Below are 27,047 nucleotides of genomic sequence, written 5' to 3' on the forward strand. Positions count from 1 at the left end.
ACGCACTTCTCCGCCTTGACAAAAAGCCCATTCTCTAGCAGCCTCTGGAGCACTCGTCTGACGTGTTGCACATGTTCCTGGAGAGAAGAAGAAAATATCAATATGTCGTCCAGGTAGACATAAATGAACTGATCGATCATGTCTCTCAACACGTCATTAACGAGTGCTTGAAACACGGCGGGCGAGTTGGAAAGGCCGAAAGGCATAACCAAGTATTCAAAGTGCCCTCTAGGGGTGTTAAATGCCGTCTTCCACTCATCCCCCTCCCTAATGCGAACCAAATGATAAGCGTTGCGCAGGTCCAATTTCGTGAAAAGAGACGCGCCCTGCAGCCGTTCAAAGGCAGAAGACATCAACGGCAAAGGATAAGTATTCTTTACCGTGATGTTGTTCAGTCCTCTGTAATCAATGCACGGCCGCAGCGACCCGTCCTTCTTACCCACGAAAAAAAACCTGCCCCCGCTGGAGACGAGGAAGGGCGGATGATCCCAGCTGCCAGAGAATCAGAAATGTATTTCTCCATGACCTCCCTTTCAGGATTAGAAAGTGAATATAACTTGCCTTTAGGCGGAGAAGACCCTGGTACTAAGTCTATGGCACAGTCGTAGGGACGATGCGGAGGAAGAGAAGCAGCCCGGGACTTACTGAACACTTCCTTCAGGTCAAGGTACTCCTCTGGCACGTTTGACAGATTCACCGACGACTCCTGTAACACAGAACGAGACACAGAAGAACAGGCAGACAACAAACAAGACGCATGACACTGGTTGCTCCATTCTGCCACGGACCCCTGACCCCACTCGATCCTGGGCTTGTGTTTGAGCAACCACGGATGACCCAAGACGACCGGATGAGTAGTAGATCTAGAAATAAAAAATGGCAACTGTTCAGTGTGATTACCGGAAGTGATGACGGTTAAGGGCTCCGTGGCGTGTGTGATGGTGGGTAGCTTCTGTCCGTTAAGGGCGATGACAGTTATGGCATGTTCCAAAGGGTGAATGGGTATGTGCAAACGCGTGACCAGATCATAGTCCATGATGCTGCCCTCCGCCCCCGAGTCGACCAGAGCCTGGCAGGTGTGATGCCCCGATACCCACTGTAGTCTCACCGGGAGGAGTGTCGCAGATGAGGATTTATCCAAGGAAAGACCACCCGACAATAACCTCGGTACTACTGTCGGGCTCTGCCTTTTACGGGACACTCCCTAAGAAAATGCCCCGCCCCTCCACAGTACAAACACAGTCCCATCTCTCTCCGGTGTAATCTCTCCTCCCGGGAGAGCCGAGCTCTACCCACCTGCATGGGTTCAGGATCGAACGGGGGACCGACCGTGTTAACTCCGCTGGCACCGCTCTCCTCCATTTCCTCGAAGCGCGCTACGGGCCTCTTACGCGCCGCGCGTTCTTGCAAGCGAGCGTCCACCCGCAGCGCGAGCTCAATGAGACCGTCGAGACTGGTGGGTAGATCCAGCTGGTAAATCTCCTGCTGAACACGGTCGGCCAACCCATGCAGGAACATATCCCACTGCGCCTCCTCGTTCCACTTGCATTCCGCTGCCAGGGTGCGGAATTTGATGGCGTAATCAGACACTGGTTGGATTCCCTGCCGCAGATCCGCGAGTTTGCGCGCGGCCTCCCGTCCCGCCACCGAACGGTCGAAGACCCGTCTCATCTCCTGCGACAGGGTGTGGAACGAGGAGCAGCACTGATGTTTGTTCTCCCACACCGCTGTTCCCCACAACGCTGCGCGTCCCGTCAGAAGCGTCATGACCAACGCGACTTTAGATTCCTCAGAAGAAAACGTGTTAGGTTGCAAAGAGAAATAAATAGAGCACTTCGTTAGAAAGGCTCTACAAACATCTGGTTCTCCAGCATACCTCTCTGGTGCAGGAATACGCGGCTCTTGTTGACTGCTGACGTTGGCGGATGGGTGGGGAACAGACAGTGGAGCTGGCGCAGTGGGAGATGAAAGATGTTGAACCTGGGTAGATAACTCAGCCACCTGCGCCACCAACGCCTGAACGGCACGAGCTGTGGCCACCACTTGCTCGTCCTGATGATCCATCCGTTGAGCACTCCTGCTCAAATACTCCTGAAGATCCGACGACCTTGCTGGATCCATAAGTGGTCAGTTCGTTCTGTCAGGGAATGAACACAGACAGAGGATCCAAGTGCAAGAATAACAATATTTATTGACAGGAAAATACTGTACAATAACTTCACTCCAAGGGTCAGTCGAGGCAGAGGCTGTGGCGTGCAGAGTGGCGAGGCACTGGGTGGCGCAGGGCTACAGCGGGTATCAGAGAACAAGGATAATCCAACCCAGAAAACAGGGCACACGACGAAAGTCCAGAATCCAAAAACCAGGAAGAAACACACAGAGAACACGACACCGGGAACAGCCTGCAACGAACTGACAAAGACCACATAAAGACATGCACAATATATAACAACCACTAACAAGACACGGCTGGCAACAGATCGCAATCAGACCATAATGGGTGACGCCCACACAATCATTCACTCACACCCAACACACACACACAACAACACACGAGGGTGAGTAAGTGAATCCATGAACCGTGACATCTAGTAACTACTATTAATAACAAAAACATCGGATTAACGAAGTAATATTGCTTAGTTGAATGAGGTAGTTCACTCTGAGCTAATCAGTAACTATTTTTTTCATACCTCCTAGAGGACTACTAAAAACTACAGGTTCATAATTAATGTGAATAATGCATAATGTATAATTAAATCTAATGTGAAGATCATGGTAACCCACTAGTAATGACTCAAGTGTTACTACATCCTTCAGAAGGAATTAGCCTACTAATCATTTGGATCAGCATTTTAAAGTGAAAAGCATGAAAACTCCTTTCCTTACTTAAGTCATTGTAAACTTTTGAGGTTTTTGTATGGTTTTGAATAGTAATAACTTTTTGACGGATTTGGTAACAATTGAATTATTATTGTGATTCATGGTTACTTTAATCTTCACTTTAGAATACTGGTCCAAATGACCAGTAATTCCTTTATATAGAATGATGTAGTAACACTCACTGAGCCATCGGATTTCAACAAAAATATCTTAATTTGTGTTCCGAAGAGTAACGAAGGTCTTATGGGTGTGGAACGGCATGAAGGTAAGTAATAAATGACATTATTTTCATTTTTGGGTGAACTAACCCTTTTAACTGGAAACACTTCATGATTTTCGAAATCGTCGTCTGGTTGGTTTAATTCTACAGGATGTCCGGGAGACGTGTGTGTTGCGTTCTTTAACGGTCCGCCTGGAAACATGCCGTGACGCAAAACCCCCTCGTGGAAGAAGAACGCCGTTGTGTTTACAACTTTGACAATGAACGCTTTCCAGGATCAGCTAAACACTGGATTTTCAAAAGTAGGCTATGTGAAGTTCATGGCTCCATTGATGCAGTAAACTTGCACAAAGTTCTTGAATGAATTTATTAGATACATGCCGGTCTGTTATTGTAGGGACATCGACTTTACATTTTCACCCCCCTAAACAAACAAAATGAACTGTGATTGGTTGCGTTACATGTCAGTCAAACGTCCTCTTGGGCAGTCCTTGGCCAATGAAAGCTGTGATAGAGTCCAGTCCTTCTGCAGTGCTGCCAATTTAGCGATTTTGTCACTAGATTTAGCGACTTCCCTGCCCCTTTTGAGACTTTTTTTTTCAAAAGCCTAGTGACAAATCTAGCAACTTCTTAGACAAACCTTATCTAGATTCCATGACTTACCCAATGATTTATATTAATATAGATCAGTGGACTTGCCAGAATGACGTCATCAAGCGACATTTAGCGACCATTTGTAGCTACTTTCAACTGAAAGCAATTGGCAACACTGACCTTCTGCCATCAGTCTGAAGGTCTGGTTACGCGAGACTACACTGGATGCGACAAAGCGCCCATTGCAAAGCATTTGTCCTTACTTCATAAATAGAACTATCGGAGATTTGTCGCTTGTGTTGCGCCGCATCCAGTGTAGACAACATCACTGATTATAATGGGTTCTATTGTCTTTTGTCGCGCCGCTCGTGTCCGGTGGGAACTCGGTGTAACACTCGAGTTATTACTATTCAGAACCTTACAAAAACTTCAAAATGACTTCAGTCATTACTAGGGAGTTTTCATGCTTTTCACTGTTCCAAATAATTAGTAATTCCTTTAGAAGGAGTAGTAACACTTGAGTAATTACTAGTGGGTTACATGATCTTCACTTTAGAATTAATTAATTTATAATTAATTATACATTATACAATAATTCATTATTCACATTAATTATGAACCTGTATATAGTAGTTCTTAGTAGTCCTCCGGGAGTTATAAAAAATAGTAGTTAGTTACTGATTAGCTAATTGTGAACTACCTCATTCAACTAAGTGCTAATACTTACTAATTTGTTAATCAGAATTTCTTGTTAGTTAACAACAGTTAATAGAATATTAATACTGCATTGCTCATTTGTTCCTGTGTAGTTTATTCATAGAACGGTATTCTAAAGTGTTACCAAGATAACTTGCTATTATACCTGCATGAAAGATTACGAGACAACACAGACTCAACTGTTGTGATAAAGACCAAACAAAATTACTAATTCATGTCATCCAGAATGACATCAAAAAAGGTCATTTCAATATTCAATATATCGTTCTGAAAACATTGCAATGTTTAAAGAAACGGTTTCATAAACCTTCTATTTTAACTGTGATGACTTCCATGAGGCTGGAAAACAAAGAGAGAAAGAGAAACATAAAATTAAACAAGGAATCATAGCAACCAAATGTTATCTCTAAAAACAAGTCATAGATATTCATGTTTATCTTAAAAGTTCTTGTTGTGTAGGGTTTGATTGACATCTGCAGTCTTCCATGCAATGTTTCCATTTACATTAATGTTCGTGGAAGATCTAAATCCAAAGTCTGTTTATTTGGCTTTTCATATTTGCCTGCATTTAAAAGATAGCACTAAAAGTCATGAGAAACCCCAGATCCACCTTGATATGTTACCACATTAATCAATAGACTAAGCAGGACTGATCTGTTTAGATTTTACTTTGGCGAGCAGGTTTTGGTGGATGATGGCATGCAATAAACACTTTCAAAGGCTCCTTCACATGAAGGAGTGGATCGATCGCATCCAAACCTAAGCTAAAACAAGAATCATGCGTGTTGAAGTGCAACAGAGAAGCTCTTACTCGAGTTAATCAAACAGACTCCAAATCGAGTTTCAGGACGATCCTGTTGCCTAGGTGATTTTTGGGAGCTTGCTTTTGAATTTTGTCAGTGTTTGGCAGATATAAGGTGTCAGCGTTGCTGTGATTCGCAAAAAGCGTAGCAGTGTCTTCTCACATGCAGCATCCTTGCCATCTATTCATGTGCTCTAGGCTCCCGCAAAGCGCTTACTGTGTTATCAGGCAAGGCAGGAGCAGGACGGAGTGACCCCTACACCTTTGATTTAGTTCATTCTGTTAGTGAGTTTATAGAAATGTATTCCTCTAGTCTCTAACCCTTACATGCAATTAGTTGCTGCAATTATATAATTGCTCTCACCATGAGGACATTAATTATTAAAATTTCCCTAAAATCTAAAGGACATGAGACTGGGAAAATGACTGCAAGTGGAAGGAAAATTGAAGTAATGAAGGCCTCACTGACATCCGAATCTACTCAAGGATACTGGTGTGTGTGTGTGTGTGTGTGTGTGTGTGTGTGTGTGTGTGTGTGTGTGTGTGTGTGTGTGTGTGTGTGTGTGCAAAATGTACATACATCTATAAACATTATAAAAACTTATTATTAAATAAATAAAAACACAATAGGTACACTTTTGTTGGGTTTAATTAACCATTTCACATCCTTTTAATTAATTGTTTTATTTATTTTTTTGGTATTTGTTAATGTACCAGGAAAATTAATAAAAGATGCCTGTGTAGGTGTAAATGTTGCATTATGTATAAAATCTTTAAACCTTTAAGGAAAAGAAAAGCTTAATAGTCATGTCAAATAAAGATATTCAACAAGGTAATAAGTGGTGGAAGAAAATTACATTTAATAATGTGATTGCATGATAATGGCCATTTTTTCTGTTGCTGCCATTTTTTTTTTTTTTTTTTTTTTTTTTTTACAGAGCACTCATAGAATAAAACAGCATGCAAAAACACAAGTAAACCCACAACAGAACATGCACAGCGGGACAAAGAGACTTAAAGGAATAGTTCACTCAAAAATGAAAATTCTGTCATCATTTACTCACCTTCAAGTTGTTCCAAACCTGTATGAGTTTCTTTTTAACACAAAAGAAGATATTTTAAATTATGTTGGTACAAAACAAACAGTTGACAGTAGCCCATGACTTCCACAGTATATGGAACTGTTTGTTTTGTACCAACATTCTTCAAAATATCTTCCTTTGTGTTAAACAGATGAAAGAAACTTCTTTTTTGGGCGAACTATCCCTTTAAGGGCTTAAATTACTTAATGTAAACTGCATAACCTAAGCATTCCCAGTAAACCTATACTCTAAAATGAACCTAATTTAAAATAAATGATTGCTTATCTACTGTTTGAATAGGTTGTTGATTATTATTTATACTGTATATAAAATCTGGAAAGACTGTTGAAAGGTAAAGAAATAAATGCTCTCTTGGAGACAAAAAGGAGAATGGCAGAGGTGTGGGGACGGAGCGCAGGAGAGGGGGTGGATGACAGCAGATGGAGTGATTGCATTCATATGGAGGAGGCCTAAATGTCTCGAATTTGGCTGCAATATTCTCACATTAATAACCGGACCCACATTATGAATCCATAACCAGATAAGTAGCAAAGGGGAAGCGAGAAGGAGATTAAGAGAATAAGTATGTCTAGACAGAAAAGTAAAATCTTGTAGACTGACTCAGCCTTTTATCATGCATAATACATGGAATAGAAATATGAAAAGAAATTGAAAAAGGTGAGTGAGAAATAGACAGTGCACATGTATGTCTGAATATGTCATTTCATCCGAAAAAGCACAACCCATCAACCTACCCCTTCATAGGTCAAGAAGGAAGACATTGCGCAGAGAGATCCTTGCTCAAACTGGATTTCCATTACCTAAAACTGAATGCAATTTCCTGAGAATAAAGTAGAAATGAGAGCAAGATGACAGCTGACTGAATCTAAATTACTGCCCACCCAAAACTTACAATGGCAAACTGAAATAACCAACAGTTATGGTAAAGTATTTTCATGATTTTTCAAAGTTTTTTTTCACAGTAAATCGCAGTCATTCAAAAATGCTACTTAAAAAAAAAAAAAAAAAGAACTATCAGTAAGGATCTTTCATTTGAAAAAAAAAATAAAAAAAAATACTAAAGCTATTAAATGTCAAAACATTGGAAAAGAAAATACTTTCCAGCACTGTAAATACAAACTCTCTTTTTAGGTTGATTAAACTGTATCTAATGTAGACAACGTTTATATAGAAAATTGTTTGTAAAAGTCAACTTTTAGGCCATTTAGTACAGCAAACAGAAAGAGCATTCAATATTAAACATGGTCATTTAGCTATAGTGATGTCCAGTGCTCAGTTCTGAGGAAGATATAAGGTAGATTATTGTGGAAATATTGATAAAAAAATGTGCAAGGGTTACCCAACAATTCTACCATCAACACCCTTGTTTTCACAAATTAAATATGGTTACATATTGTCTTCAAATATAGACTTAAACCACAACTTCTAGGAAGATGTTGAGGAACTTTGGTGTTTTCAACAACTTATTTATTTAATGCTTAAGTTTAAGTTATGTACGTTTTAGTTTTGGAGCAATCCTTTTTCAAATGTATATTAGAAACTGGTAGACAAAACATGTAACACTTTTTGATGATTGCAAAGCCTTATCATTTCGTTTCAATGTCGAAAACCCGAGCTCAGATTCAGCTCAGCATGGTCCAATATTATCAGGTTGGAGGAGATCAATTTGTCTGATAAAAATTGCTGGTTGGTGGGGACACAAGGAGCATGATGACATTTCTTTCTTTCAGACTTCCCCTTAATTAACTCTGCACACAGCAGAAGAACCTGTTGAAATCAAGATGTAACCCCTCACCTGAGAGGAAAATCACTGGTGAGAAACCTAATAGGCTGTTGGATTCTTTATATTTTATTCCTTATCTCTTGGCAAAGACTGACAAAGTCATGCTGATGAAAATTAACATCCTTGAGAAGGAAAATTTGTTAAATGAAACTATAATGAATAAGGAATAAAATGACTGTAAATGTTTCATTGAAACAAATAGTCTGCACTTTATTTAGTTATGTATTCATATATTCAAAACTTCCATTGCAGATGACACCCAACTCTATATCCGTTCTTAACACAATGCTCCTTTCCCCACCAGCTCCATATCAACTTATAATGATATAAATGCTTGGATGAGTAACTTTCTCAAACTCAACACTGATAAAACAGACCTACTTCTTATTGGTTCACCTAAACTTGTAGCTCGTTTCTGTGTTGACAATGTTAACATTGCTGAAGTCTTGGTTCCACCTTCCACAACCTGGGTATAATCTTTGACTATTCTCTCTCCTTCCTTCCTCACATTTCTTCACTCGCTAAGTCTGCCTTTTTTCATCTCCATAATATCACTCATTTATGTCCCTTCTTAAATATAAATGATGCCAAGACACTGGTTTATGCCTTCATTACTTCTTGACTCGACTACTGTAATTCTCTTTTCTATGGTTTACCAAACTCATAAATAATCTCGAACATATTCAGAACTCTGCAGCTAGGGTTCTATTCACTTATTCAAAGAAATCTTCTCACGTTACTCCCATTCTACACAGACTTCATTGGCTACCCATTCATTTTTGTATTCAAGATACTCCTTATCACATTCAAAGCACTTCATGGTCTTGCCCCCATGTATATTTCTGATCTCATTCATTCCTACTCCCCAGTTCGCATACTAAGATCTTCTGATACTGGTCTGTTGCTGATTCCACAGCACAAGTTAGCATTGTTTGGTGGATGGGCATTTTGTATCTCTGTCCCCACACTCTGAAACGCTATTCCCAAACACATTTGTGATCTCTCATCATTACATGACTTCAAAACCCACCTTAAAACATATCTTTTCGTTTCTTGTTTCTCTGATCCGTGACTGTATGATCGATTCATGTTATGCATTTTATGTTTATCTGTATTGTTTTTCTGTCTACTGTCATGTTTATTTGTTATAATACTGTAAAGCTACCTTGAGTTTGCAGAAAGGCGCTATAAAATAAACTTATTATTATTATAGCTCATGCTATAAAACAACAATTATCCTAAATTATTCAAAATAATTTAGTTCAGCCACAAATACTTTTTTCAGAAACGTCAAGAAAAAATAGAGCGTATAAACAAGCTACAGCAGGATTACTGTTACAAGTAATTATATGTAATTAATATCAGTAAATTTTAGGATGTTCCATGTTTTCTAACTTTTTGGCCACAAGTGCTATTGTTTTAAAATCATTTGCATGGTACCCAAGGTTAAGCTCCGGATATAGCCTAAAGAAAATTCATGTGATCAAGACTTCAAATACCAAAATACATCAAATACCAGATTCAAGGCCTTATACTAACTGAAGACACACTGTAAAAAATATTCCGTAGTTTTTACAAAATAATTTTGGCAGCTGTGGTTGCCAGAATAATTTTGTAAAAAATACAGAAAAACTGTAAACACATTTACAGAACAAACTGTCAATTTTACAGTATAAAACTGTAATTTACAAACAAGAAAATTTGAATGTAAACAAGTAAATTCAACAATGCACACTACTACTAAAATCTGTTTTATACCTTTAACATATACTGACAACCACCATAATAATGCAGGTGGTAAAAGAGAAAGCCACATGAAGAATCACAGTTCATCACAAATAGCTTTTCCCCTGGCTGAAGTATATACTAATGTAAAGAGGGTGCAAAGAGTCATTCACGCAAATGCAAAACACCATCATGGTAACCCACAACACTTACATAATGCAATAAACATTCATTAAACAACAGAAGATGTAACATAAAACCCTAATGTACATAATTGATAACAAAAACTATTAAGAAACATGATTTTTTAAACAAAATACTTTCAAATGTGGAGTCTCACACAGGGAATTGTGGGAATATCAGTTTACAGTTTTTGACTGTAAATTATACATTGATTTGTTCTTTTTTACTTCTAAAAATTGTAAAATTTACAGCATTTTACTGTGAAAATTACATAAAATGTCTGGTAAGAGCTTTTACAGTTTTTCCCTGTATATAGTACTGAAACTTACCGTTAACCTATTTACAATTTTTTTCCATAGCGTTTTTACAATATTTTACTGTTAAAATCACATTCATTTTTTACAGTGCAGTGTCAGAAGAGGACGATGCCCATCATAAACACTTCTGAAATATTTTCCATGCTGTCCTCACCTTTAACCACAGGCTTTCTGCACTAGAATGGTGTAAAAAAAAATCCTGCCTGCTGCTACTTGGGAGTTCAAGGCCTTCATTTTCTCCTCCTACCTGCTGTGACTGCCTTTACGTTTGTTTCTGTCACTTTGAAGTGACAACATTTCAGCCTTGATTCACATTGGCCTTTAAATCTTTTGTGGTCTCATTATCTGCTGCTGCATTAATAGATTAGCAGTATGCATCCTTAGAGATTTGCTATTGCATCATAGGCAGTATAATGAATGCTTATGTCAATCACAAGGCTGACCAGAGGTCACCTCTCACCACCGGTCAACCAACAAAGGAAAGACCTTGAAGCACCTTCCCTTCTCAAACTATTCATAGTTCAAATAAAATCAATATTTATCTGCAGGAGTTCCTGCAGTCCCTGGCGTGAAGGGGTATTGCCACCAAAGTTGATGTTAGCAAGCTTACTTTGCTTTTAATACACGTCAGTTTATAAAGTCGCATGGAACAGAAGTTGCGATAAACTTTTCTTTCCTATTGTGACATATATGAAACACTTCTCGAACAAGAAAAAATGTCGGGTGGGACTTGATTTTGTCCATCAGGAATTGATTGCAATGGTTGTAGTTTGCTATTGCTGTGTGATCTCATGTGAGTGGCAGGTTGTAAACACATCATCAGAGAAGATATGCCACTGGAAGTGGGAGGGAATGTGATTTTGATTAAAGATCATTTATAATAAATACTATACAATATTCCATATAAAAGAAGTATTTTGATTTCATGGTGACTTAGCTCCAGACAGCCTCACAGGAATGTGAATGTGAAGAAAGTAGAACACAAAAAAGACAGAGAGGCAGACGATAAACAACAAACACAAGCAAGGGAAGAAATCAGTATTAATCCACAATGTGGATCTGTTTATGTGGATATATTGCGGTCAGCTGCATCATCAACAAATTCATTCACGATCACCGTCGCCGGCCAGTCTTACTGACATTTGACGTGTGTGCTTGGGCAAATGCCATAGTTAATGATATACACTGGCCATGTGCACACTCGTTCCCTCTTCCTGCCTATTTGGTTTTCCAGTTTTCCAGAGGAAGATATTCTCTTGATGGTTCGATTGAATCCTCGAGCAATCCATTTAAAATATATCACAGTAACCGTATTTGCCTCTATCCAGCCAGGTTACCAATTCAAACCTCAAGGTGCAATATAGTAGATAACACTCTTTTATCTACTGTGCTGTTAAATAGAGGTAAACTGGGCAGTTTTGCTTTTATCCATGACTCCAATCCAATAAAATGTTTTCGATGAAAATTCCCTTTCATACCAAAACAACTGTCCTTTTAAACGAAACCAGTGTAACGTAGTCACTTCACTTGGTGCCTACAATAAGCCATCATTAATTTATTGGCGCTATACAGGTCAAAATTACATTTAAAAAAAAAAAAAAAAAAATTATAAGACTGAGACTAAAATGTAATTTAATATAAGCCTAATCGCAGCAAGCAAATGTGCGTTTCTCTCTAAAATGTATTCTCTATGAGTAATAGTGCTGTTTTCAGCAAAGTAACTAGATGACCTTTAGGACCAGACAGACTGCCAACAGCCATATTAGACTTGGAAACTTGCCGAGGAGGTTTTATTCTATCTGCGCTGACACTCCAATAATTCAGTTTAAGCACACGGTGAAATAATAGAAACGCGAGTCCGACATTGCATAAGTCCACGGCAATGTATCACTTTTTTTTTTTTACAACTTTACTGCCATCTAGTGTACAACAATAAATCCGTTAGTTTTTTTTTTAGTCTACAGATCATCGATATAGTCAGAGACTGGTATATACAGTCTTCTAACAAATCATATTGCATTTTCTGTCGAATTCTTGAAATCAGTAGAAATTAAATAAAGTGCTTTGTTCAACAGCATTACTTTAACTATATTTTTATAATTCACATGTTTAACATAATGCATTTTTACTAATTTAAGAAAACAAATATAATATATTATCAAATACATGTAATAAAAACATTTTAATGACCGTTATTATGGAATAAAATGATGACGTACAATCTGACTTTTACATCTGTTAAAGGAAGAAGAAGAAGAAGAAGAAGAAGAAGACGTTTACGTCTGTACGTATGACATCATTGATGACGCGTGTAACCGTTCGGCGCTAATTTTCAAATGGTCGTCTGAACAGACGGGATAAAGAAAGTTTGGATAAGTTATACTGCTTATAAATCATCAGTTCATCGCAGGTAATTTGAACTTGTTTGTACTTCATTTAAGATATGTTTTCTAAGCCACAGTTTATAATTTGATTTGTTATGTTTTCAGAAGTGTTTAGCGCTAGCTAACAAGCGTTCATAAAACGCTAAACTGTAACTGCAGTGTTTGCATGTGTGTATTTCGCTTTTGGAAAATACCTCTAGGGATATATACTGCAGCTCTTATATAACGTTTATATTGTGGACATGTTTGTTAGCTATTCATTTGCTCATTTTATACAGCTAACTAAATGCTACTTGACGTTGTTTACATGGCGAGGTCTTCACATTGAAGTAACATAGATCAAATGTACTATTTAGCAGACTGCACTTAATGAAAAAGCTGCATATTAGTGCTGTATGGATATGACAAACCAATATTGCTCCACAGTTTCATTATGAGCGCATTCAGTACCCCGACCTCCCTGCCACGGCAGTGGTCCTCCCCAGCAATAGGACACAAAGCCGCTCTGTCAGCCACCAGCACACCTCTTTTGGACAATATCCAAGGAAACGATGATGAACAGGAGAGACGTCAAAGACGAAGATCCAAAGTCATTGACCTTCACGGAGTGGCCGACTGTTCCATTAATGAGGCCGGTAGCCACAGGTTTGTTGAAACCCAGTGTTCTGCTCCATTTAAAAAAAAAAAAAAAAAGAAAGCACAATGCACAAACTTGTTTTTTTTTTTTTTTCCAACCATAGTTCTACAGCTACACCAGCTGCTGTCCCAAAGCTGTCATCGGCACAGATATCTGAGCATTATTCAACCTGCATCAAGCTTTCCACTGAAAATGTGAGTTAAAATTGATGTATGCTGACTTTACTGTATTTTTCCTGCTTTGTGTTCATCTGAAATGAACAGGACTATTACTTGGCACCTTCCTTTTGCAGAAAATTACCACAAAAAATGCATTTGGTTTGCACCTCATTGATTACATGGCAGACATTCTCAAGCAGAAGGACTCAGAGCTCAACTTCAAGGTAGAAACCTGTCGAATTTGTATTTAGCCCCACTTCAACAAAGTTTACATGCATTATCGGAAATCATGATATTGTAACTGTTGGATCTAGGTGGCAGCAGGCACCCTGGACGCCAGCACAAAAATCTATGCAGTGAGGGTGGATGCGGTCCATGCTGATGCATACAGAGTTCTGGGAGGCTTGGGCTCTGAGACCAAACCAAAAGAGAGTAAGTAGATATTCAAGTTAGGGGTCTGCTGACATGATGTTACAAAAAACAAATGGCTTGTTGGTGTCAGATTGGTCAGAGTGGCTTATGTTATCATTGATTTATGGTGTACATGAGATGTCATACCCTCCTGGGACCCTGCATAGTATTACTGAAATCTCATCTCATTCCAGGTCAAGATGGTGATGAGGAGGCTGTAGCCGAGGATGGTCAGGGAGAGCAGGTGGCTGCTAAACAGACTAAGAAAAGACCTCAGAAGAAGACAGTGGAGCAAAACCTCAGTAACATCAATCTCTCTGAATCAGAGATGAAGTGTGAGGTGAATAATATCCAAGTGTGATTGAGTCAATCCAATTTATTTGTATAGCACTTTTCGCAATACAAATTGTTTTAAAGAAACTTTATAAAAAATCATTGTTGATGTTTATAATGCTTTCATGCCTTTATAGTCACATTTAGCTGATTAGAGCTGGGCGATAATGTAGTTTACCTTTTGCGATGATGCAAGCAATCAAGCAGTTGAGATTTGCTATAGATATATAAAGCAAATCTCAACTGCTTGATTGCTTGCATCATCGCAAAAGGTAAACTATTCTTGCCCAGCTCCATATAAGCGTGTCCAGCTTTATCCACATACATACAGTATACACACGTAGAGCGGCCCTACGCGTGTATACTATATGTATGTGGATAAAGTTGGACATGCTTATATATTCAACTACAAGAATATAGTTAGATTTTGCAACGATATAAACAGTCACAGAGGTGAGATTTGGTATATAATATAGTAGACACTATACCATATTATATAATTTGGTATATAATATGGTATATTGCCTTATGTGTGAAACCTAAATGAATGCAGGTAATGTAGGATGTACGATTCACTGAATATATCGCTGGTTGATAATATAGTTGAATATTTTTCACAATATAACAGTCAAGCAGTTGAGATTTTCTAGGTAGTACATATACTGCAAACTGTGTTTCTTAATTTTTTTTTTAAACAAGTTGATTTATGTTGTGGGGACCCCATAAAGCATGTGGTGTAAAAACCTGCAGAAAGACCTGAATGCATTCTTTGTGCAGGTGGACCCCATGTTCCAGCGCATGGCTGCTTCCTTTGATGAGAACAGTACAGCAGGAGTGTTCCTCTCTGTGCTCTTCAGCGAGGATAGTCGCTGCGAGCTGCGCTTTCCTTCACATATGACCTTGCTGAAGTCACAGCCGCCTCCTGTGCCGGTTCCCCATCAGCACGTTCCTGCTTCACCATTTACAGGTAAACCAGCTCTGCACATCACACTCTGTTCTAAGTTACAGGACAGTTTACTATTGGGTTCTCTGAGCAATATTCAGTGTTCATAACCTAAACGTTTCTGCATTTGTTGTGAGTTACAATCGTACTGTGTTGTGTGACAATGTGAGTGCATTGAATCATATCTTTTTGATTCTTCCAGGCCATCTGAAGACACTAGAGGACAGGCCAATTTGTCCATCCTTAGAGGATTTCTCTTTTACTAGATGGACTCCTGAGCAGGTGAGACTGTTTTGATGACTATATAAAGCCTCAACCAACCATTTGGTCAATAAGATTTTTTAAATGTTTTTGAAGGAAGTCTCTTATACTTGCCAAAGGCAGCATTTATTTTAATATTTGATCCAAAAAAAAGCAACATTGTGAAATATTACAATTAAAAAATAACTTATTTATTTTTCATTTTTATTTATTCTGTTTTTAAATATTTTAAATCGTAATTTATTTCTGTGATGGCATAACTGTATTTTCAGCAGCCATTACATTTCTTATCAATGTTGAAAACAGATTTGCTACTTTTTTTTTAAACAAAAATATTTGTAACATAAGTGCATTTACTGTCACTTTTGATTTCATGCATTCTTGCTGAATAATAAAATAAAATTAACTTTAAAAAAAAACCAAAAACGTATTAACCCCTTTTCAACAATAGCGTAAGTGCAATATTAAGTGTGTTTTAAATTGATGTGATCATCTCATTCACATTGTCAATATAGACCACAAACCTCAATCAGCTGCTTGAGAAGATGAAGCAGGGAGAGCATGCATTCGATGTCAATGCAGACATTGAGCCAGATGAGGATGAGTGTCCAGATTTTGGGGATAATTTTGATGCAGACGTGGATGAGGGCAGACCAGGAGATTGTGAGGAGTTTAAGGAACACAAAGAAGCTTGTTCGAAGAGCCCCCAGAAAGGACGGTTAGTACTTACGTAATGTATTGCACCAAAGTGTTTGCTAATTGTTGAGTTACAAACAGGCTTTGTTTCACAATAGGTGAATAGTTGCTGTTTGACACTGTGCATTTTCATCCCAAAACCTAAGCTCTGCCTTACCTAGCTAGCTACTATACTTAGTGTTGTATTTTATGTCTCTGAATATAATATTTTATTTGCATTCAAATTTCTTTTGTGCTGTTTTTGTATGTCCATTCACTTTGAGTTGTATTTGTATTATTAACAGAGGTATTATTCCTATTGGCGAGGTGGATATTGCCACCATGTGTCTACAGTTGTCTGATCAGCCCAGAGAGTACTCGTACTTCAGTCCTAGGACCATGGCCACCTGGGTCGGACCTGGCTACTGGCTCTTCAAACCTGGACATAAGCGTAAGTCATAGATTAGCCTTGGAGTGTTTAACTATAAAAATTAAATGAAGAAAGAAATAAAATCAACTCATTCTTGGTTGTTCTTAGTGGTTGTGCCATTAAATTTCTAATTTATCCTTTGTAGAGGATCACAAACCAGACAAAGAACCTCGGAAGCGAGCACCAAAGAATCCTCTCGTTATTGACTTTAAAGGAGATATCAACTTTCATAATTACTTTCGAACAACTAGAGTAAGTTACTGTTTGCTAATTCTTTACTTTCATGACTTCCATAATAGACAAAAGCTTCATATTAGCAATTCATACAATGCTATTTAATCCCTTTAGCAAAAACTTTTAAACCTTGTAGAGGTCAGCAGCAGATTACTTGGTGACAAACACAATGAAATGCTTATTTCCAGGCAGCAACCACTATTAGTAAATCGGCTTTGAACAGCAGCAATAAGAAAACCACACTTCCAGCAGACTTCCAGTATCCACCCAGTAACCTGTCACAGCTCAGCCTCAAACCCACCAACACAGTAAGAGCATGAATATTTAATATTCCTGTTTGCATTACTATGTACACTTCAGCATTTTGGTTGTGGCAAATCTAAAACATCATTAGAAGAAAGCTGTACAAAAAAAGACTGCTGGATTGGTTTGTTTTGTTCATCTTATTTATTTTCTCACTTCAGCTCAGTGCAGAAGGAAAGAAGAGATTATCGGGAGAGCTGGGTGGGGACATAGGAGAGTATGATTACAACAATGCCAATGATACAGCCAACTTCTGTCCTGGTCTTCAGGTACTCTAAACACTACTGTTACGTGCAATAGGTTGGCATAGAGATGTTCTGTTTAACGGTTAGTGGTTTCTGTGAATAGGAAGGGGACAGTGAAGATGCTGAAGGCTTTGGAGGATCTGATGACTCCCAAACAGACCGACCGAACCCTTTCTCTCTGGACACAGATGACATCTCTACATACGGAGAGGACTGTCTCGTCCCTGAGCCTCACAAGGTAAGATAAGAGGACAGATATTGGGTTACTACACTACACTCTCATGTAGTGAGATATTATTATTATTATTTTTTTTTTTTTTGTCATTTGTCAGTAATTATTAGTTTTTATTTAGTTGTTTTGTATAGATAACTCATGACTTAATTGTTTGCTCATCTAGGTAAACACTATTGAGATAAACTATGCCAAAACGGCCAAGACGATGGACATGAAGAAGCTGAAGACCAGTATGTGGGGTCTCTTAACAGAAAGTCCTGAAAAACCAGCCAAGGTTTGTAATTGCAATCTTCTGACCATAGTGAAGCTCTTTTATTTATTTACTTTTTCAGTGTTTTTATAGTTAAGTTTAGAAGTTAACGTTTGCATACTGAACTTTTTGTAACCGTAATTACCCTTCATCTTTCTCACAAAACTAATCGTTTTTCCCTCTTAGAAATTTGTCAATCACATCACTGAAGGCAGGGCTGATAATTTGTATTTTCAATATTCCAATTCAATTCCAATTTTAAAGCACATAATAAAACAGTGTTGACCACTGTGCTGTACAATATACTGTAAGAAAAAAATAAAGTATTACAAAAATAAACACAAATTTTAAAACTTCTGCAAAAGCCGTTTGAGAAAAATCCTAAGACCAGTACCTATGACAACAATACCTACATGATCAAAAGCTAATGTAAAAAATGTTTTTAAATGTGTCTTAAAGGGTTAGTTCACCTAAAAACTAAATTTCTGTCATTAATTACTCACCCTCATGTCGTTTCACACATGTAAGACCTTCGTTCATCTTCGGAACACAAATTAAGTTGAAGTAAATGAAGTATCTGATCCACACATAGGCAGTAACGTCATTGCACCTTTTGACGTCCAGAAAGGTAGTTAAAAACATGGTTAAAATAATCAACGTGACTACAGTGGTTCAACCTTTTCTGACGTAAACAAGGAAGCCTGAGTTCACTACATATGACAAAGGTTCAAATTGTTTCCGAGGATTTTATTTTCATATTTCAAAAAATTGATTTTAAATTTGTTCTTTGTTCAGCATTTCTTGTCGTTAGTTGATTTACATTTTTTTAATGACTTAATGCTTTTATCATTTACAGCAGGTGGAGAGTAAGGAGACAACAGAAGTACCTGGAGAAAAATCATTCAGCCAGTCTGTCAGAAATCTTGTACAAAGGTACAGTGTTTTTTTTTTTTGTTTTTTTTTTTGTTTTTAAGGTTTGGTGCTATGTATCTAATGGTCTAAGGATTTAATTTTTTCATGCATATACTGTACATAAATTTCTCTTTCCTGCCCCACCAGGCTTCCCTCCACCATGGCTACCAATCTCTCAGTACCGCTGGCTTTTGTGGCCCTTCTGCACTTAGCTAATGAGAAAGTGGGTACTACTAATATATATATATAATATATATATATATACAGGTGCTGGTCATATAATTAGAATATCATCAAAAAGTTCATTTATTTCACTAATTCCATTCAAAAAGTGAAACTTGTATATTATATTCATTCATTACACACAGACTGATATATTTCAAATGTTTATTTCTTTTAATTTTGATGATTATAACTGACAACTAAGGAAAATCCCAAATTTAGTATCTCAGAAAATTAGAATATTACTTAAGACCAATACAAAGAAAGGATTTTTAGAAATCTTGGTCAACTGAAAAGTATGAACATGAAAAGTATGAGCATGTACAGCACTCAATACTTAGTTGGGGCTCCTTTTGCCTGAATTACTGCAGCAATGCAGCGTGGCATGGAGTCGATCAGTCTGTGGCACTGCTCAGGTGTTATAAGAGCCCAGGTTGCTCTGATAGTGGCCTTCAGCTCTTCTGCATTGTTGGGTCTGGCATATCGCATCTTCCTCTTCACAATACCCCATAGATTTTCTATGGGGTTAAGGTCTGGCGAGTTTGCTGGCCAATTAAGAACAGGGATACCATGGTCCTTAAACCAGGTACTGGTAGCTTTGGCACTGTGTGCAGGTGCCAAGTCCTGTTGGAAAATGAAATCTGCATCTCCATAAAGTTGGTCAGCAGCAGGAAGCATGAAGTGCTCTAAAACTTCCTGGTATACGGCTGCGTTGACCTTGGACCTCAGAAAACACAGTGGACCAACACCAGCAGATGACATGGCACCCCAAACCATCACTGACTGTGGAAACTTTACACTGGACCTCAAGCAACATGGATTGTGTGCCTCTTCTCTCTTCCTCCAGACTCTGGGACCCTGATTTCCAAAGGAAATGCAAAATTTACTTTCATCAGAGAACATAACTTTGGACCACTCAGCAGCAGTCCAGTCCTTTTTGTCTTTAGCCCATGCGAGACGCTTCTGACGCTGTCTGTTGTTCAAGAGTGGCTTGACACAAGGAATGTGACAGCTGAAACCCATGTCTTGCATACGTCTGTGCGTAGTGGTTCTTGAAGCACTGACTCCAGCTGCAGTCCACTCTTTGTGAATCTCCCCCACATTTTTGAATGGGTTTTGTTTCACAATCCTCTCCAGGGTGCGGTTATCCCTATTGCTTGTACACTTTTTTCTACCACATCTTTTCCTTCCCTTCACCTCTATATTAATGTGCTTGGACACAGAGCTCTGTGAATAGCCAGCCTCTTTTGCAATGACCTTTTGTGTCTTGCCCTCCGTGTGCAATGTGTCAATGGTCGTCTTTTGGACAACTGTCAAGTCTGCAGTCTTCCCCATGATTGTGTAGCCTACCGAACTAGACTGAGAGACCATTTAAAGGCCTTTGCAGGTGTTTTGAGTTAATTAGCTGATTAGAGTGTGGCACCAAGTGTCTTCAATATTGAACCTTTTCACAATATTCTAATTTTCTGAGATACCAAATTTGGGATTTTCCTTATTTGTCAGTTATAATCATCAAAATTAAAAGAAATAAACATTTGAAATATATCAGTCTGTGTGTAATGAATTAATATAATATACAAGTTTCACTTTTTGAATGGAATTAGTGAAATAAATCAACTTTTTGATGATATTCTAATTATATGACCAGCACCTGTATATATATATATATATATTATATTTCAAAAACTACTGTAGAATATTACATTTTTGTGATTTAATGAATTAAAGAGTTTATGATTAAAGAGTTATGTATCTTGCATTAGTATGCATTTAATATTTTGTAACTTGCATGCAGAATTATTTGATCTCATGACCCATCACAACATTTGGTTGCTGTAAATCTAAAAGCTCTTCTTTCCATCAACAGAACTTGGAGCTGCACAAGATTGACTCCATGACAGATATCATCATCAAACAAGGCCAATGAAAACTGATACAAAATCTTTTATGCAAAAATCTTTGATTACTAAAATGTAAATCCTGTCTCGTGTACCTATGTGTGGCCAAAACAATATAGTCGAGAGAAAGATGATGTCAGTATCATGTTAGAAACATTGTACAGGGAAGTACCACATAATTTTTTTGAGGGAAACTGAAAGATGTCAAAAGAATGTACGGGGGGAAAAAAAACAAAAAACAGCAATGTGCAGTGCATGAATAATATGATTGCTTTTAAGATCTGTTTTGATAACTTGTTTAGTAGCTTCAGTAAAGGTAAATATGAAGTTACTGTTGTCAATGTCACTTTTTTAAAAATGTTTTATTTAAATTGTAAAACTTCATTTTATAATTTTCTTTTAGATGTATATTCTACATCTGATTTTGAAAAATAAAAGTTATCAAAGTATTGTTGGATAATTTTTTATTATCTATTTATATATTGTTTTGTGACTAGTATGTCATTTTGGAAAATATTATGTTTTGCATGAATACATGTAATGCCAGAGGCATTTGGGTGGAGCCTTATTGTTGCAGTGGCAAAAGAAAACAGTTTTCTGTTTCGTTCATAGGAGTCTTAATTGTTTTGCCCTAATAATCATGTCAAGGAGCTTCTTTAAAAAACAAACTTTCATTACATAAAGTACGCTGAGTTTAATCACCTATAAGTAATTTTAGAAAAAGTCACAGGCCTGACTGGCTTTACGCGAACAATCTCATACCTGAAATGCAGAAATGTTGATGGCTTGATTCGAGTCTGCGCTCTCACCTTACAGGTGTTTGTGCGTCACGAATCCAGCGCCCTCTGGAGGATACTATGGGAAGTGGCGCTATAGAGGTGGGCCAAAGCCAAATCATCGCGGCTGGAGGAAGAAAGAGAGACTGAATTAGAGACCAGGAAGTGTTGACACGGTGTGCATCCGTTGGTCATTCGAAGAAACGGTTACAAACATTTTAACTCCAAAGGATAGTGTAATTGTTTTTTTCGTGGAGTAAATAACATCAGACTGTGAAATCATGGGGGTGGGTGATCCAAATAGTACGGTAAGTTGTGAACTGAACGATAGTCAGCAGGTGCACGTTGATGTTACATCGCTTGAGTTTAAAAGTAGACTAGCTGTGTAAACTCTGTTTCTCCCTGTGTCCGTGTAAATCATATTATTTTTAGTGCTGCAAAACTTTTCACTAGAGCAGGTTGATATTTTTTTTGGTTTAGTTTTACCAGTTGATGTGAGTTGACGCACTCAAAACAGGGCGAAGCTCGTTTTTCAAGTTATACTTAGTTTCTACGTTCCTGTGTTCAGTTAACGTCGATACTTTGCTTGGATTAGTTAAACAAATGTGCTGTTTAGATAATACTTTGATACTTAAGCTTCATCCAATTTGTATTGCAACTTTGTTGTACAGATTTGTTTACATAGATGGATTGAATTTACCTTGAGCCGTAAAGCATAACCGGTTAACAAGACAACCAACTGTTGAACTCAACACTTATTGAATGGTTACTTGGTTTAGATGTTTTAACTACAGTTGGCAAATGTGCTGATCACATCACACGTCCCCTGTTGACTGTTGAAGTGAACAAGAAGTGTGAGATCCTTATGCTGGTTTGCTTCAAATCAAGTTGATCAACTGTCAACCATTTGTTTTTTAACCGTTTAAACAGTACCGCATACAATATAGACGCCCTCTTTATTTTTATGTGGCACTGAGGTTAAAATAAAGTTCGTCGACACGTATTTTAAATTACTGAACGTTTGAAATTGTATTCAATTATAAGTTGGTTTGTTCTTGAAAATATTTGGATGCTGGTATTAGACAGACTTCAAGGAAACAAGTACATGTTTTTGCCTTGGTTTTTATACAAAGAGTAAGAAAGATCGAGTTTAATAAGACAGTTGTACGTGATCTAATAACCAGATTAATACATTTTTACATTTTATTATGTTGTTGCCATATCACATAGTTATAGATATCACATGAAACCATTTCTCCACAATAATGGTACTTCAGGCTGTCAGTAACTGATGTTACTAGATAGCTTTCTGCCATTCTGCAGGCCTTGTTGACACCAACTCACACAGCCATTGACTAGAATGGAAAGGGTAGGACAGGTAGTGACGCAGTATTGCTTCTGGTTTCCTGGTAACACCTTTTGTTTAGGAAGTATCAGTAGTGCAAGAGGGCTTAAAGGTGTTTAACATAGCTAAACATGAACAACAACAACAAAAACCCCACAGAATTTACTCTTAACCCAAATGACACAATGAACAATGCAAAAAAAGATGGCTGCTATTGTTCTTGCGCTGCATTTTAACAGTTGGTGTTTTGATGTGTGAATGTGATAAGGCTATCTTTTTACATCGCTTTTGTCAATATCACACTTAAGATGTCATGCCTGATCATTAGCATCTGGCATTACTGAGCACTGTTTTTTATAATAGCTGTTTGATCATGGTATGTAATAATGTCTAAAATGTAATGTCTTGTAGTTATTATTATTAAGAATTTTATTGAATATAGAAATAGGCAGCACTGTATTGCAACAATTACTATATGTTTTTTATTGCTTAAATCATGAATTCTCTTTTATCTGAATGATTAAATGTAGCTCAGTCTAAAAAATATTCATGTAAATAAAAGTCATAAAAAGTCAATTATGTTTTATTAGGGTTGAAGCACTGAAACCCTATTGTAAATGTAGGGTTTTGACATTCTTACACGTTTTACATTGTGTAAATGATTATGTATCGTGCAATGTTTTACACATCCATACATTCTTTATATCATATGTTAGATCTCCTCATACTGAGCAACCACTGCTGTCAGTTAAATCGTTCATAAGGTTACACCCTGTCTAGGTCAAAGGATGTAACATGAAAAAACAAAACGATAAAGTTTATGGGAAAGCGAATGAAACAATATCTATTGAAAATAACAGATTTATAATACAATTGGAGATTTAGCTTCATGAGCTGACAGAGCCAAAATAACAAACAAAAATAACTAATTTATATATATCTCTTACTGCCCTAATCCACAAAAAGAAGAACTTTACAAAACTTGGTAACTACATCATGTGACACATAACCAGTAAGGTGCTATTCCAAAAACCTATTCCCGGTTTCACAGACAAGGCTTAAACCTAGTCCTAGACATGCATGTTTGAGCTGTTTTAACTGAAAGCAACTTGCACTGACATGTCTTAAAATGTGTCAGTGCCATTGCTTTATCTCAAGATGCACACAAGTAATGTTTTTTTTTTTTTTTTTTTCTAAGGTATGTTTATAAAAGCTACTTAAATGTCCTAATTGAACTAAGGCCTAATCCTGGCTTAATCTAAGCCCTGTCTGTGAAACCAGGCCTATATTTATAGTAAATTATTTTATCTGAAATTGCTGAAAATAGTCTTTATTTCTTTTGCATAATTGTAAACCTTGCATACTATAATTTATATTTATGGGCCAGATATAAGGCTGGCTGTTGTGCAACAAACTTTTTCAGACTACTTCATCATGATGAGTTTCTATCTAATTGTAGGTTATTGTTGCCTCCCAATTCTCCATTTTGATCATGTTTTGGTTTTTAATTCCTCTGAGTGCAGGAGCCAAGAGAAGGAGAGTCTTCACAGGAGGTGGATCCAGTTAAATCTCTACAGTCTCAAGTGGATGGTGTCAAGGAGATTATGACCCAGAATGTCGATCGGATCCTGGCCCGTGGAGAAAGACTGGATGATCTGATGGACAAATCCGAAGACCTGGAAGCTGGGGTGTGTTTTTCAGTACAAAAACTTTGATTCTTATCACGTATTACAGCTCTTAGCCCGGCACACTGTTTTTACTATGCACACAACCATTCAAACATTGGGTTCAGAAAGATTTTCTAATGTTTTTCCAAAAAAGTCTCTTACGCTCACTAAGGCTGCATTTATTTGATAGAAAATACAGTAATATTGTGAAATATTATTAACATCTAAAATAACTTTTCTATTTGAATATATTTTAAATTGTAATTTATTCCTGTGATGGCAAAGCTGAATTTTCAGCATCATTACTCCAGTCTTTAGTGTCACATGATCCTTCAGAAATCATTCTAATATGCTGATTTGGTGCTCAAGAAACATTACTTATTATCAATTTTGTGATATCAGTTGTGCTGCTTAATGTTTTTCTGGAAAACATGATGCATGTTTTTTCATGGTTCTTTGATAAATATAAAGTTTAAAATAACAGCTTTTATTTGAAATAGAATTACTGTCTCTTTTGATCACTTTAATGTTTCCTTGCTGAATAAAAGTATTAATTCTAATTATTTAAAAGCAAAAAAACAAACAAACAAAAAATCTTACTGACCTCAAACTTTGTAATAGTAGCCTACTGTATGCATCTGTAGTCCCACACTTGTTGACATTGTACTGTTTTTTTCCTTCTTTTTAGGCCCAGAACTTCAAGCACACCTCTCAGAAGGTTGCTCGCGCTTACTGGTGGAAGAACGTGAAGCTGATTGTGCTTATTGTTGTGATAGTCCTTGTCATTGTACTGATTATCATATTCCTTGCCACTGGTGTGATCCCAACCAGTTCACCCGCACCCAAACCTCCCACCGTCACACCACCCTAGGATTTCTATCAGTTACAAACACACACACACACACACATATGCACACATATACAGATATATGCAACCATGTCCACACCCCAACAGTCAAAACTTCAAGAATACACACATATAACACACACTCATACTCTTTATTTGCACATTTTGCTCATATACCGTCATATCTCATGGTATCACACCTCCTTACTATGAGGAGCTTCCATAATGACAGCTTTGAAACCTTGAAGTGGAGAATTTTAAGTAGTCTATAGACAGAATGCTGTCTATTTTCTTATATACTTCTCACCTCCTAAAACATCATCCTAATGGCCACTTCAGCTGCCTTTGTGATTCTCTAAAGCCTGATAACATGCCACAACTGTAATAGATTACTTAAATTACTGCAATATACTGAAGGTACGCTTAAAATAATCATATACTGGCATTGAATCAGAGAAGGTAATGGGTGAAAGTTCTCTCTTCTGAATTATGAAGTATATTTAAGACTGTTAGATTAGATTACATAAGATGTTACTTGTTATTATGGATTACTTTTATTAGATCTCCAAGTGTCTCTATTTTGTACTCTGTGCTTTTGTTGTCTCCACAAGTATGTGTGTTATTTGTAAAAGGTCAAACCATAATGTGTTCTTAAAACTTGCATTATCCAAAACACACCCTTTCAGGAAATTGTAAAATGTTTGGATTTTTTTTTTTCTCCTTGTCTTAAATCTTTAATGACATTGGCAATGCCTCAATCTTCCAAACAGAGAAACCAATTTTCTTCTCATAGAATGAATGAAATATTATGAAACAAGAGCACCTGAACAAGGCCATTTAGATTTACAATAGAAAACACCCACTTTTTCTATCCTCTTCATAAATCACTGCATTGAATTTGACATGCAGCGTAACACTTGCACTGTACCACATGCAGTCAGTACTGTAATGATAATTTAATATTGCATCAAAAGATTTGCCTTGCTCTGTGGGAGCTTTCTGAAACCCAAGAACCAGCTTTTTACTGTATAGAAAACAGAGCAAGGAGGAATGTTTTAAAAGCTGTGCTGTCATTTTAAGTTTGCCGTTTTTATTTAAAAAAAAAAAAAAAGCTAACACAGTCAATGAAAATCACTTCTCTGAATGTGTTTGTTGGCTGGTCTTATATTAGTCTGCTGGGTAGCTTTATGCACTTTGCTTTGGAGAGGTCAAGGCATTGTATGTCTGTCTATCTCTATGTAGTCAGAATGACTTGACTGTTCGAATGTTTGTGAAGTCTTATTATGCTGTATCTCTTGTAGCTTACTGTATGTAAAATTGTAGTATTCTCCCTTAATATAAACAAGCCTTTTAATCAGAGAAAATATTTTTAAACATTTAAACTTTTTAATCAAAACATTTAATCAATTTAAGTTTTTGTAATCTACAATTAATCATCTTAAAACCTCAATCAAGTGCCTTGGATATGAGTCTTATTAGCGTAAACAGCCTGGATATGCAATATTTTGTAAATAAACATGATCTCTCAATAAAACTAATGATGATTATGACATG

At 37.2% G+C, this 27,047-nt stretch overlaps 2 protein-coding genes across 2 annotated transcripts; both read left to right on the forward strand.

The window, feature by feature from the left end:
* The first annotated feature begins 12,577 nt into the window (after nt 1–12,577).
* ncaph (non-SMC condensin I complex, subunit H) lies at nt 12,578–21,307 on the forward strand. The gene is made up of 18 exons (XM_051894489.1): nt 12,578–12,737; nt 13,138–13,356; nt 13,452–13,542; nt 13,641–13,730; nt 13,821–13,938; nt 14,112–14,257; nt 15,028–15,217; nt 15,396–15,475; nt 15,970–16,172; nt 16,435–16,580; nt 16,705–16,811; nt 16,982–17,101; nt 17,258–17,365; nt 17,445–17,579; nt 17,740–17,850; nt 18,683–18,759; nt 18,886–18,961; nt 20,828–21,307. Exons 2-18 carry the CDS (start codon nt 13,145–13,147, stop codon nt 20,885–20,887), a joined length of 2,070 nt encoding a protein of 689 aa, XP_051750449.1. The 5' UTR covers nt 12,578–12,737; nt 13,138–13,144; the 3' UTR covers nt 20,888–21,307.
* Nucleotides 21,308–21,722: 415 nt separating this feature from the next.
* On the forward strand, nt 21,723–27,043 carry vamp8 (vesicle-associated membrane protein 8 (endobrevin)). The gene is made up of 3 exons (XM_051894490.1): nt 21,723–21,942; nt 24,503–24,667; nt 25,335–27,043. Exons 1-3 carry the CDS (start codon nt 21,916–21,918, stop codon nt 25,515–25,517), a joined length of 375 nt encoding a protein of 124 aa, XP_051750450.1. The 5' UTR covers nt 21,723–21,915; the 3' UTR covers nt 25,518–27,043.
* The last annotated feature ends 4 nt before the right edge of the window (nt 27,044–27,047 follow it).

The sequence above is a fragment of the Ctenopharyngodon idella genome, chromosome 5, assembly GCF_019924925.1.
Source record: "Ctenopharyngodon idella isolate HZGC_01 chromosome 5, HZGC01, whole genome shotgun sequence".
NCBI lineage: Eukaryota > Metazoa > Chordata > Actinopteri > Cypriniformes > Xenocyprididae > Ctenopharyngodon > Ctenopharyngodon idella.

What these genes read in the sequence shown, in the direction of transcription:
- ncaph (XM_051894489.1), top strand. Translation starts at nt 13,145, where the DNA reads ATGAGCGCATTCAGTACCCCGACCTCCCTGCCACGGCAGTGGTCCTCC. An exon ending in AATGAGGCCGGTAGCCACAG is followed by an intron (nt 13,357 to 13,451) that starts GTTTGTTGAAAC and finishes TTCCAACCATAG; the next exon opens with TTCTACAGCTACACCAGCTG. An exon ending in GTCCTGAAAAACCAGCCAAG is followed by an intron (nt 17,851 to 18,682) that starts GTTTGTAATTGC and finishes TATCATTTACAG; the next exon opens with CAGGTGGAGAGTAAGGAGAC.
- vamp8 (XM_051894490.1), top strand. Translation starts at nt 21,916, where the DNA reads ATGGGGGTGGGTGATCCAAATAGTACG. An exon ending in TGGGTGATCCAAATAGTACG is followed by an intron (nt 21,943 to 24,502) that starts GTAAGTTGTGAA and finishes CTCTGAGTGCAG; the next exon opens with GAGCCAAGAGAAGGAGAGTC. An exon ending in CCGAAGACCTGGAAGCTGGG is followed by an intron (nt 24,668 to 25,334) that starts GTGTGTTTTTCA and finishes CCTTCTTTTTAG; the next exon opens with GCCCAGAACTTCAAGCACAC.